General features: G+C 42.1%; 1 protein-coding gene across 1 annotated transcript in view; it reads left to right on the top strand.

Annotated features, from left to right (window-relative positions):
• TRPC6 (transient receptor potential cation channel subfamily C member 6) overlaps positions 1 to 13,233 on the top strand; it is an 85,524-nt gene extending 72,291 nt beyond the window's left edge. The window contains exons 6-12 of the mRNA XM_056858863.1: positions 228 to 449; positions 2,463 to 2,727; positions 4,316 to 4,511; positions 6,446 to 6,646; positions 11,265 to 11,348; positions 11,691 to 11,766; positions 13,035 to 13,233. Coding sequence (XP_056714841.1) covers positions 228 to 449; positions 2,463 to 2,727; positions 4,316 to 4,511; positions 6,446 to 6,646; positions 11,265 to 11,348; positions 11,691 to 11,766; positions 13,035 to 13,186 — 1,196 coding nt within the window. The 3' untranslated portion in view covers positions 13,187 to 13,233. The remainder of the gene's footprint in view (positions 1 to 227; positions 450 to 2,462; positions 2,728 to 4,315; positions 4,512 to 6,445; positions 6,647 to 11,264; positions 11,349 to 11,690; positions 11,767 to 13,034) is intronic.
• Positions 13,234 to 13,832: the final 599 nt, after the last annotated feature.

Raw genomic sequence — 13,832 nt, 5'->3', positions numbered from 1 at the left:
GAATCACAGCTGCCGGGTTAGCTATGCAAACTACGATTGCTAATGACTATGCAAACAAAGGAGCAGGCGAGTAGGGGGTGGAATTTGTTTAAGTCTCTCCTCTTGCATCAGGACTGTGAATAGGCATTTTAAAGGTCGGATTTTTAAAAGGAGCTTTGAGCGAGCATTAAAATCAACCCTGCATAAATGGCCATAGTGTGTGTGTGATCTCTCTTTACTTTGCTTAGGTATGATATGGTCCGAATGTAAAGAAATTTGGTCCCAAGGTCCCAAGGAATACCTTTTTGAGTTGTGGAATATGCTAGATTTTGGCATGTTGGCTATTTTCGCTGCTTCCTTCATTGCGAGGTTCATGGCATTTTGGCATGCCTCCAGAGCCCAGAACATCGTCGCTAAATCCAACATGTCAGCTGCAGTGCTGGACCCCAGCATAAAGTACTACACTCTGGGTGAGTTTGTATATGAACCGTTAATAAAATTTGTTTGGGGAGGGAAGGCAGCATGGTACAGCCCAATCTCATCAGATCTTGGAAGCTAAGCAGGGTCTGCACTTGGATGGGAGACCTCCGAGGAAAACTAAGACAATGGCAAACCACCTCTGCTTCTCACTTGCCTTGACATCACCTTGCTGCTTCAGGGAAAAGTTAATTGTGCTAGGAGAGTACTACCATTACAAGAATGTTAATCGTGCCAGGAGAGTACCATCTTTAGAGGTATTGTAAGGATGCAGCCGGTTATCTTTAAATCCATTGGTTCTATTCTGACATTATTTGAGAGTTGCATACCAAGACACTTTCCAGAAACTCCAAAGGCTTTTGATAATATGTTGTGAGAATAGCTGTAAATTAGAGGACATGTACGTTACTATTATGTATGAGTAGGTTACACACAAGCCCGGAGGCATCCACTTTATTCAGCTAACAGGGAAGAGAGAATGAACTTAACTGCAAAACACCTTAACTTATACAGTTCCCAACCACCTGGAGCCACCACCCCCAATCCGTGGTTGGTGGTTGGTCCACAGTCCAATAGGAGAAACAGATTACGGAGCCTGGAGCAGAGCCTCAAGCTCAACACAGTTCAGCACAGCTGAGTTCGACAGTTCAGCAGTTCAATAGTTCAGCATAGTCCTTGCACCAACTAAATACATTACAGTTACCATCTAACCCTATGCCAGCTTCACAGATAACAGGAAACTAGCAATGTGATCCTAAGCATAGGTACACCCTTCTGTGTCGATTGACTTCAGTAAACTCAGTAGGATGCAACTCTGCTTATGATTGCACTGTAACTGACCAAACCTGTGCACGTTTACTCAGAAATTATGTCCAAATGACGACCTTGGGACTCACTCCCATGTGTAGCATGATTACAATCTATGTTGGGTTCAGTCCTCCACAAAATATGATTATTATCTTCTTGATTGCTATCTGACGAAGGATGCTTTGACTCAAAAGCTTATACCCTGGAAACCTTGGTTGGTCTTTACGGTGCTACTGTACTCAATTCTTGCTCTTCATCAGGAATTTGTAGCTACTAGGGTTACCAGCTCTGGGATGGAAAATACCTGAAGATTGGGGGGGGGGGTGCGTCTGAGGAGGATGGAGTTTAGGGAGGGGATCAGTTGTAACCCCAGGAGATCACTAGCCACCACCTGGAGGTTGACAACCTTGGTAGCAATAAGCAACTGGCAGAAAAGTTACTAGAAGTAGTTCTGTTGAAATGGCTTGTGGCATTAAGTGTTAAAATAATCTTCATGAGAATTTACTTCATGCACAAGAACATGCAGACACTGCGCGTGTCAATTTCATTCCTCAAAGCAACTGATGAAAGAAGCTTCATGGCTCGAAAGGGACCAAGAAGCTGGCCTTACCCTTTTGCGTCTACTTTTGAACAATTGTTCCTTCATTCTATCGAACTATTGTTGTTTGAAGTTTTGTGCATCACTATTATTGCTTTAAGACTTGTATATTACCTATTAATTGCATTGTCCTTTCTGTGTGCTATACAGCACATCCATTTATGACAATTGATTCTGTTTAGGACTTGTATATTGATGCAGATGGATTATGTGGGTTGTGCATTTTTGTATGTGTATATATTTATGACTTTACAGTATATTGACATTATACCTTATTTCTTGACCACCGTGCTGTTTCCTTTTTGCTAGACCACCTGGAGGTTGACAACCTTAGTAGCTACATGTCTACCAATACACTGGGCTCACTTTGTGTAGCAGCAGCAAAGTTGTATGGCTAATGAAAAGGTTTTGTAAATAATCAGTATTTGCCGGCTGTCTAGGTTTATAGTGTCATAAGGCTAAAGTAATAACAATTGTACCATCCATTTCAGAAGAACAGTGCCACTTCACCCCATTTGAAGATTTGGCCCATTCTTCATTTGGAACATAACTGCATCAAAACACTAAATAGAAATTCTCATCCCCCCCTCTTTCTTTTCAGCTAGAATAGACTGGGATCCATCCGACCCTCAAATCATATCTGAGGGCCTGTATGCAATTGCCGTGGTTTTAAGCTTTTCAAGAATTGCATACATTCTACCAGCCAACGAAAGCTTTGGACCGCTGCAGATATCCCTGGGCAGAACTGTGAAAGACATATTCAAATTCATGGTCATATTTATCATGGTGTTTGTGGCCTTCATGATAGGAATGTTTAACCTCTACTCCTACTACTTGGGGGCGAAACAAAACGAAGCCTTCACTACGTAAGTTATTGTTCTCGGAATCTGATTCTACTCTGTAGTTCAATGGACTTCAGTCTTTCCAGACCCAGAACCCATTTTGAATCCCCGGGCAGCAGCATGGGAGACACTGACATGTGACATCAGAGTAAGGTTTCAGGAGCAAGAAGAGCCAGAGTTGTGACCAGTGGGGATGGGGAGCTCCCTGCTGCAAGCACCCATGGGTCCCTGGCAGGCCACCAGTGGGGGTAGTTGGGGGTAGTTGGGCCGAGTTGTATCAGGTAGGCAGAAGAGAGAGAAGGCAAAGGACTGTTTGTGCAAGCAGGGGGTCTCTGAACCTGCCTATGCAGGAATCTCTTCCATTGCCAAGTGACCTCCCCTTACTGTCCTCTTCCATTCAGCAAGCATGCAAAGAGGGGCATGGGGCATGACCCCCTTGCTCTCCATGCTGGTGTACGTGCACCAGATCTGTCCAAAAACAAGCTAAAAACACGGGGGTTAGTGTGGGCTCGTGTCCCAGAAGGTTGGTCTCCACAACCTACTTGAGGGTGATGACCTCTGGGTTGAGGAGCACAGCTGTAGCTTATTTTATAGGGTGGAAATCCTTTACAGTACTGTTGCTGTTAACTCTTGTAATTTGCTTATTACAAGCAGAATGTAAGTAACTAAATCCATTATTATTGTTAGTGCAACCTACGGTTCTTAAATATTGCCTGCAGTATTTTCCCAAGCTATAAGGACACAACGGAGTGATGCATTCAAATGTCAAGTAGGTTATTATGAAGCTATAATGTGGACTCTTCTATATTAATAGGTTCACAAGTAGTTAGTTGGTGGTCTTAATTAGACAGATGGTATTCGCAATCACACATTTGGAGTGGTTGCAATTGTCCAAATGAACCTATGAAGCATCCTTATACTGAATCAGACTATCAAGGCCACTATTGCCTGCTCAGACTGGCAGTGGCTGTTCAGTAGAGGTCTTCCAAATCACCTGCTACCTGCTCCTTTTAATTTAAGATACTGGTGATTGAACATGGAGCCTTCTGCATGCCAAGCAGATGCTCTACCGCTGAGCCATGGCCCCCTTCCCTTGATGCAAGGGAATAAAAGGCATCAGTAGAGCAGGTGGAGACACCATTGCACCCAAATAGCTGTGGCAGCTCTACACTACCAGAAGCTAATTTGAAAGCACCCTTGGGATACTGTTGATTGAATATTCTTTGTTTTATTACCTGTGCACAAGCACACAATGCTCTTGTAATGGACAGGTTAGTACAAACCCAGTCTGTTCCAAAAGCATGATGGAAGTATATCTCGTATTTTGTATTTTAGTCTCTTCTGTTCATGTATGGTCCTGACCTGGATGGCCCAGGCTAGCCTGATCTCATCAGATCTCAGAAGCTAAGAAAGGTCAGCCCTGGTTAGTATTTGGATGGGAGACCACCGAGGTAGTGGTTAACAGCTATTCAAAACAAGGTTAACAGCTACTAGTGATGAGGATTAGACAGTAAACCTTTAGGTTCCTTTTGAGTCTGTATAGGCGCTACCTATGTATATCTTAGGCAATGTAAAATGTTTTTACTTTCATGCTGGTTTATTTTCTTTTTAGAGTAGAAGAAAGCTTCAAAACTTTGTTCTGGGCAATATTTGGACTCTCAGAAGTTAAATCAGTTGTCATTAACTACAATCACAAGTTCATTGAGAACATTGGTTATGTCCTCTATGGGGTCTATAACGTCACCATGGTTATTGTTCTATTGAACATGCTTATCGCAATGATCAACAGCTCTTTCCAGGAGATTGAGGTAAAACTTACTTGAGTTGTCTTAGTCCTTCTTGTTGAACTGTTACATTTTGTTTTGGGAAATCATAGTGTGGTGGGGGGGTAAAGATAATTTTATAACAGACTTAACAGTTGTCTTATAACCTGTTTTGATACATTCTAAATAGTTGTTTGAAAACCAGAAACAACGAAGCATTGCAAAATGGCCTAATTCGTCGAACCTAATGAAGGCGGTGGCCTCAAACTAGGATAGCCTAAGTGGTAAATTTGGTACACCATTAAAGGGCGGCAAATTATTATATTTTTCCATAGGACAGAGCATAATTTGGATTTTATTAGTTCAGACATCAAATACCTTCAATCAAGCCTTAGAGACCAGGAGAAACTGATGGAAGTGGTTTGAGAGACTGAATGCCAAACTGTTCTATACTCAAGCCACTTCTTCAGCACACTAGAACAGGGGTCCTCAAACCTTTTGAGCCTGTGGGCACCTTTGGAATTCTGATACAGGGTGATGGGCGCAGCCACAAAATGGCTGCAGCAGGAGGCGGAGCCAGCCATAAAATATCAAGGAGTGAGGCTATGCATATCTCTAATAAAGACTCTTCAGCGTTTCAGGCGGGGGTTCTGTTTAAAACAAATGGATAACAAAAAGAGATGTGCCTTCCAAGAGAACCTTTCTTCACAGCGAGAAAACAAATTTAGGAGATGATCCAGCAACAAGTACTTTTTTTGTAGTTTCCAAGCAGGGAATTAAGCCAGGCTAAGGCCTGCACGTGACTGCAGCTCACCAGCCAAGCGTTACAGCTTGACTATTTATTTATTTATTTATTTACTTACTTACTTATATCCCACCCTCAATCCCTGGCCAAGGTCAGGCTATCGAGAATTGCTGTGTTTTTTTATTTCTGGGCAGGCAACAGCAGTACACAGCAGATGAAATTTGTTTGGTGGATCACAAGTTGTTCAGGTCTGAGGTTAACACTTTATCATAGAATCATGGAGTTAGAAGAGACCACCAGAGTCATCTAGTCAATCATAGAGTTAGAAGGGACCACCAGGGTCATCTAGTCGGTCAGTCAATCAATCAATCGACCTTTATTGGAATATATGGGGTCATCTAGTCCAACCCCCTGCACAATGCAGGTAATTCACAACTACCCCCCAGTGACCCTTACTCCATTGCTATATATAAGGCTCGAAAGGATGTAATGTACAATTTGATAGATAAACGTTTTAGAAGCTAGCTTACTTACCTTTTAGATATTGGATTTTATTGATATATTTTATTTTGAGGACTTTTCAATTGACTGATTTTTATTAAAAATTTATGTTACTCTTGATTAGATGTGTTCTATTTTTGGTCAAATAACCGTAAAATAAAGATTGATTGATTGACCCCTACTCCATGCCCAGAAGATGGCCAATATGCCCTCCCTCTCATGATCTGCCTAAGGTCATAGAATCAGCAATGCTGACAGATGGCCATCTAGCCTCTTCTGAAAAACCTCCAGGGAAGGAGAGCTTACCACCTCCTGAGGAAGCCTGTTCCACTGAGGAACCACTCTGACTGTTAGAAAATTCTTCCTAATGTCTAGACGGAAACTCTTTTGATTTAATTTCAACCTGTTGGTTCTGGTCCAACCTTCTGGAGCAACAGAAAACAACTTGGCACCATCCTCTATATGACAGCCCTTCAAGTACTTGAAGATGGTTATCATATCACCTCTCAGTCTTCTCCTCTTCAGGCTAATTACTAACTTCACCTCTTGAAATCAGTGGTCCTTAATCATGGGTAACGCTAGCTGGATCATGCCCATTCATTTGTCCATAATTGAGCTCATTTTTTGATGATTCCTATGCCATATATTCATCTCTGTTAAGAAGATATACAGGGAAACATTATTATGTACTGTTTCAGGTTTTCACTGAAGAACTCTTTCTCGTGCCTTCCAGGACGATGCCGATGTGGAATGGAAGTTTGCAAGAGCAAAACTGTGGTTCTCCTATTTTGAGGAGGGCAGAACTCTTCCAGTACCTTTTAATCTAGTGCCTAGCCCCAAATCTCTGCTTTACCTCTCGCTCAGAATAAGGAAATGGATTTATAAATTACTTTGCCATAAAAAAGGTTTCCAGGAAGATGCAGAGATGAATCAGGTAATGTTAGGAAACGGGGTGGGATGGGGGGAACTCCACCGTTTTCCAAATAACTTCACTCATTCCTTGGCTTAGTTGGGAATCAGTCATTTATTTATTAAAACATTCATATCCCACCTTTCCTTGTGGTTCTACTCAGTTTTCAATAATAATTAAAAAACATAAAATCCATGCCATATAACACTAAATATGCCATATATAATACTAAATACAATGAGTATTACATTTTCAGTGCCAATTAAGGACCTAGATATCAACATGATTCTGTGAACGTTTAAAAAAGTAAAGGTCCCCTGTGCACACACCAGGTCATTCCTGACCCATGGGGTGACGTCACATCCCGATGTTTACTAGGCATACTTTGTTTACGGGGTGGTTTGCCAGTGCCTTCTCCAGTCATCTTCCCATTACCCCTAGCAAGCTGGGTTCTCATTTTACTCAGAAGGATGGAAGGCTGAGTCGACCTTGAGCCGGCTACCTGAAACCAACTTCTGTTGGGATCGAACTCAGGTCGTGAGCAGAGCTTGGAATGCAGTACTGCAGCTTTCCACTCTGCGCCACGGGGCTCCTGGGGGTGATCATTTACTGGGGCCTAAAAATGTATTGTGCTAAGGTAATCCTTTGGCATCAGAATGAAACCCCCCAAAATACATTTAATATAAAATAAATCTGCAAATATTTTAGGATACTTTGTATTGGCCTATGGCTATGCTAATTAACTCACTTGACTTGACTATAAAATAAATCTAATGTTATCAACAACTTTTGAAACCCATTGCTTGTAGATCTGTGTCAGTGAGATATTTTATATTTCTAATGGTGGTTAAACCTGATTTCCATTAATGGCCAACTTCCAGCTGTTAATTTTTGATCTGCTGCCAAAGCAAAACAAAAAGCATGATTCTACCATCCATACAGATATCATCCATACAGATAATATCAGTATAATTGCACAGAATGTACCAGTGGAGGATGTGCAAAGACCATCCCTTTGTTTCGACATTTTTCTGCAGTTGTCTCTGCACGTTATCTCATAGGCATGGAAACTCCACAGAAATATCCTTGCTTTTCCCAACCACTGTTTTGCATCCAGGATTCTTGTGTTGTGTTGTGTGTGTGTGTGTGTGTGTGTGTCTTCATGCATACTAGTGCGCATTATAGCAGTGGGCTGGTGACATGTGTTTACTGATTATGGATTGGAATGCATATTCCACTGAGAGTAATGCAGTACTGACAGATACCTTCGCTCGTGTGCACATCCAAGTGTCTTTGCATTTCACCTTCATTCCTTCAGTTTGTATATCCAGCTGCTGATTATATTTCCCCCCTTGGCAGAAAATAAGTAGGCTAAAACTGGTCATAGAAAGATTCGGGATGATTGTCTTGACAGGCAGAACAACACCCCCACATCACAAACCTGAACACATGAAGCTGCCTTATACTGAATTAGACCCTTGGTCCATCAAAATCAGTATTGTCTATGGCAGCGGCTCTCCAGGGTCTCAGGCAGAGGTCTTTCATATCACCTACTTGCCTAGTCCCTTTAAATGGAGATGCCAGGGATTGAACCTGGGACCTTCTGCATGACAAGCAGATTACCACTGAGCAACAACCCCTCCTCTAAACCTGGCAGATTATCATGGTATCCCTGGTGCCCCCCATTAGTATAAATTTGTTCCATATCAGCAACTGATCCACTTAACGGGAAACAATAAATATGTACAGTTGGAGAGTATGCAATAAAACGGACAAATTGAGCACATGAAGCTCACAAATTGAGCACATATACCAAACTAGTCTTTCATATCACCTACTACTTGGTCCTTTCAAGTGGAGATGTCGGGGACTGAACCTGGGACTGTCTGCATGCAAAGCAGATGCTCTGCCACTGAGCCATGGTCCCTCCTTGTTTTATACTGGCTTTTGATTGCACAGCAAACTATAAGAAGAAACTAATGATATGCAAGAGGTAGGGTGAGCTTCGGAGGGAAATCATGTACAGGTTGAGTATCCCTTATCTGAAATGCATGGGACTGGAAGTGTTTTGGATTTTGGATTTTTTTTCCAGTTTTTGGAATATTTGCATATACATAATGAGATCTCTTGGGGATGGGACCCAAGTCTAAACACAAAATTCATTTATGTTTTATATATACCTTATACACATAGCCTGAAGGTAATTTATACAATATCTTTAATAATTTTGTGCATAAAACAAAGTTTGTGTACATTGAACCAGCAGAAAGCAAGAGTGTCAGTATCACAGCCACCCATGTGGACAATGTGTGATTGTTTCCTGACTCTGAATTTATATGCTACCGATAAGTAGTTTCCCCTTGGGGACGCTGAATAAACTGTTGTGCACCTGTATTTCGACTGCGACCTGTCACATGAGGTCAAGTGGCATCATGTTGGAGCTCAAAAAGTTTTGGATTTTGGAACATTTCGGATTTTGAAATTTTGGATAAGAGATACTTCAAGCTGTACTGTAAAAACTCCTTTCTTTCAAGTCTGTTCTTTCCCCATATCAAGGAAATAGTTACCTTCTTGTAGGAGTGCAGAACAGGTTAATAGCTAGGTGTTACTATGATCAATTCCATATATTCACAGACAGGGCATCTATCAGTTACCTCTAATTTGATGATTCACTCCTGCAAGTGGAATGAATGGCTATTGCTTACCTGTCATCCCAGGAAATGAGCAATGAGCCGAACTACTGATATAATGCTTCAAGGAAGCCCTGTCAGAGAATAAGGTTTGAAAAGTAGCACATCCTGCCACCTGGTGGTCATGTGTACAAACCAGTGTACAAACACTGGTTAGCAAATATAGGACTTTCACGATTTTTATTCAGAAACCTATGAATACAGCAGCTGGCTTTGCCTTGCAAATAACTTCTCACATGCACAGTCTGTTCATGTGAATGGTAGGGAAGGGACCATAGCCCATCAGAAGAACACAGAGTGGGTGCAGAGGAGAGCGATGAGGATGATCAGGGACCTGGAGACAGAGCCCTACGAGGACAGGCTGAGGGAGTTGAAAATGTTCAGTCTGGAGAAGAGGAGGTTGAGGGGGGACATGATTGCTCTCTTGAAGTATTTGAAGGGCTGTTACTTAGAGGAGGGTAGGGAGCTGTTCCTGTTGGCAGGAGAGGATAGGACTCGCAATAATGAATTTAAATTACGGGCAGAAAGGTACTGGCTGGATATTAGGGGGGAAATTTACAGTAAGAGTTGTTCGACAGTGGAATCAGCTACCTAGGGAGGTGGTGAGGTCCTCCTCACTGGCAGTCTTTAAGCAGAGGCTGGACAAGCACTTGTCAGGGATGCTCTAGGCCAATCCTGCATTGAGCAGGGGGTTGGACTAGATGGCCTGTATGGCCCCTCTATGATTCTATGATCTCATCAGATCTCAGAAGCTCAGCAGGGTCAGTCCTGGGTAGTATTTAGATGGGAGACCACCAAGTAATACCAAGGTTGCTATGCAGAGGAAGGCAATGGCAGACTTGCTCAGACTGACAGCAGCTGTCCAGGGTCACAGGCAGAGGTCTTTCACATCCCCTACTATCTGATCCTTTCAATTGGAGATGCCCGGGATTGAACCTCAGACATTCTGCATGCCAAGCAGATGTTCTGCCACTGAGCCACAACCCCTCCCCATTACTGGATAATATAGAGAGGAGATACAGATCAGCAGTACAATTGCATTTAAAGTAATGTAGACCAGTCACTAGGCACTTGACTTCCACACTGGGAGCCATTTGTCTGAAGTGACAATTTCCAGTATAATATATGCCATCCCCTGCTAACAGTGCCCTTCTGCTGACCACATTGGATGAATAGGCCAGTCTCTACACAAGAGGATAAATGTAAGCAAGTGCAAGATTCAGAAACCACTAGGGGAAGATTTCCTTTTTGACAGCTTTCTGACCTGAAAGCCCCCCTTCTTCACCCCAAAAAAGATTTCATCAAGCGGCTTCAGCGTGAACCACAGTTTATCAGCAAATCTGATTATATTCAAATTGGACTGATTGGAACTATGCTTCTCCCCCTGTATCTCATAGGTAGATGTAAAAATGGCTGTCTGTGAATGACTCGCTATATTTATTTGGGGTTTGGCATAAGAAATGTCACAATCAGATCTGCTGCTCTGCTTTTCGTCTCAAAGCTGATTTGTCGGCATCGCTGTTTTGCATTTTTATCTGTACCCATCTATGTTTGCTGTGCATGTCATACACACACACACACACACCCCAACAGAGGGTTACCGCATCTGTTGAAATGAACTCTAGTCCACACTGAACCTTTTGTTACAATACTACAACTAGGGTTTCCAACTGCCTGTCTCTTTAATAGAGGCTTAATAGGTACCCCAGGGTATCACTTCCTTCTATGCCCTTAAAAGCTTCAAAGGCCCAATTCCACACATTAAACTTCTATTAAAGAGACAGAACGTTTTCCTTCAGCGCTTTTGGCAACCTTACTGTGTGATGGGCATTCCAGACTGAAGTCTTTTGATGTGAAAAATGTAAGCAGGAGATGGGAAGAAAAGGAGAAGTTTTGAATCTTCATTGCTTAGTAGTTTCAGTAAATACCCCCCCCCCCTTTCTGTTTTCCAGGTAGGCCAAAGAAAGCACTCAAGTATAAAAAGCACAGATGACCTCAATTTAAACAGCTTAAGTAACCCTCAAAGGAAGTATCAGGTAGGATCTAGATGTAATAAAACTAACAAGTAAAGGAAAATAACAGATTGTCTGTGATCCAGGAAACTCAGTAGACAATAAATTGCCTGCATGTGGCCAGATGCTTTTATAATAGATACTGCATAATTCAAGCAGTGTATGGTATATTGCGGCTGCATTTGTTATGAATCCTTATTAGAGGAAAAGTCCCAATGTGATTTATTGTGCCCCATGCTTATACCTTCACATTTTAGGCTGCAATCCTGCAGTCGCTTACTTGAGAGCTAAGACCTATTGGAACTGCTGAGTAAGCCTGCATAAGCCAGTGCCAGAAAGATTTTTTTTTCTGCTTCTCTTTCCTAGAAAATTATGAAACGTCTTATTAAGAGATACGTACTGAAAGCTCAGGTGGACAAGGAGAGCGACGAAGTCAACGAAGGTGAGTTTCTGCTAAAGTGGATGTTGTCTGAATATCGGGTAGCAGAACCAGGGCAAGAAAACAGCTAACCAAAGATTACGTTTTTACAAAGACTTTTCTAGGATATATTTATTTATTCCCTAAATGTCAAGCCTGTCCTACCCAAACAGCTTGTGGGTAGTAAGTCACAACAGTTCTAAGGGCAATAAGGTGATGCATGGTGTGGGGGTGACAATATGCTAAACTTCTTATCCACAGGCCAGGACTGATTATTGCACCTTACGTAGAGAAGTGCGATCAAGTTACAAGTGACTTGAGGTGACCCCAGGAACGGGCTTTCAAGGGGTTTGCCGCTGCCCTCCTTTGCAGAGTCTTCTTGAGAGCCAGCGTGGTATAGTGGTTTGGAGCGGTGGACTCTGATCTGGAGAACCGGGTTTGATTCCCCACTCCTCCACATGAGCGGTGGACGCTAATCTGGTGAACTGGATTGTTCCTTTAGTCCTACCCATGTAGCCAGCTGGCTGACCTTGGGCTAGTCACACTCTCTCAGCCCTACCTACCTCACAGAGTGTCTGTTGTGGGGAGGGGAATGGAGGGTGATTGTAAGCCGGTTTGATTCTTCCTTAAGTGGTAGAGAAAGTTGGCATATAAAAACCAACTCTTCTTCTTCTTTGGTGGTTTCCCTTTCAAGTACAGACCCTGCTTAGCTTCTGAGATCTGACAGGCTATACCATGCCACCTTCCCTTCCTATCTCATCTTGCATCCATGTAAAAATGCATTCCAAACAATGTGAACTAAAAACACAAACCTAATAACAGTGTATGGCCCTATAGCATAAACCATGCATACACACATAGGAATATCAAGCATCATACATGCAGCATATATATACATACACATATATGCATATTCAATACATCCTGGTAGACCCTACTGACCATTCCCCCAGCATTCAATCCCACTCCCCCACCTCAATCCAGCCCTTTGTGAGCTCTCCCCATGTCAAGACATATTACAGTTAGCAGATATATTTCACTAGGGAATGTTATAAAGACAGCACACGATATAGCTGGTGTTTGAGGATACATTTTTCCACATCTTTAAGCCTCTTGATCAATCTCTCCTTATCTTTAATAATCAAAGATGTGTTTTCCTGAGCTGGCGATAATTCCACAAACTGTGAATAAAAGCATCAAAATACGTGCTTCTAAAATAAAATCACCTTTAGCACTGAAGGTTATGACCTGATTTCTCCTTTTTCATAAGCCTGTTATCTTCTCCCTTGCAGGTGAGCTGAAAGAAATTAAGCAGGACATCTCAAGCCTGCGTTATGAACTCCTTGAAGAAAAATCACAGAACACAGAAGACCTGGCAGAACTCATCAGAAAACTTGGGGAGAAATTGTGCATCGAGCCAAAACAGGAACAAATTAACAGATAACAGAAACTTCTTTCTGACGAGAAACACCACATTGGCAGTCCACTGAAAGCCATATCAATAGTATCTTATTTTCCCCCAAATGTAGTTGACATTTTTACAGCAGATTGCAAAAGCAGATACCTCTTGGAGGGTAACCGAAAGAAACCATTATTTGAGCAGAGGTATTTAATCCCATTCACAGAGGGAAAATCGGCCTGTTCTATGTCGATAATAGTTTTGACAAACAAAATATGGCTTGAGAAACATCACAGTTAAAGATGTAGCTGCTTGTTTTGAAACCAAGCTGCTTACCCTCCCCAAACACACACACAGTGCAATCAAATCCAGATTTACTTGGAAGTAACTTCCATTGAAATCAGTGAGATTTCCAAATAACATCACTGAAGAGTGGAGTTCTAGTCACTTAAAAAACAACAACCCAGAAATTAAATTAAGAAAGGATGGACGAAAATATGAAAAGCCCTGCTGGATCAGACCAATGGTTCTTCTAGTCCAGCGTCCTGTTTCACACAGCTGCCAACGCAGTTACTATGAAGGGCCAACAACAGGGCATAGAGGCTGATGTGTATAAACTCTTAGAATCGGTGAAGGAAAAGCTCATCAGCAGAAGGACTATGATGTTACTATAGCTTTACAAGACCTTTTT

The sequence above is a fragment of the Euleptes europaea genome, chromosome 12 (assembly GCF_029931775.1).
Source record: "Euleptes europaea isolate rEulEur1 chromosome 12, rEulEur1.hap1, whole genome shotgun sequence".
Taxonomy (NCBI): Eukaryota; Metazoa; Chordata; class Lepidosauria; order Squamata; family Sphaerodactylidae; genus Euleptes; species Euleptes europaea.
This window is presented reverse-complemented; position numbering and strand designations above follow the sequence as displayed.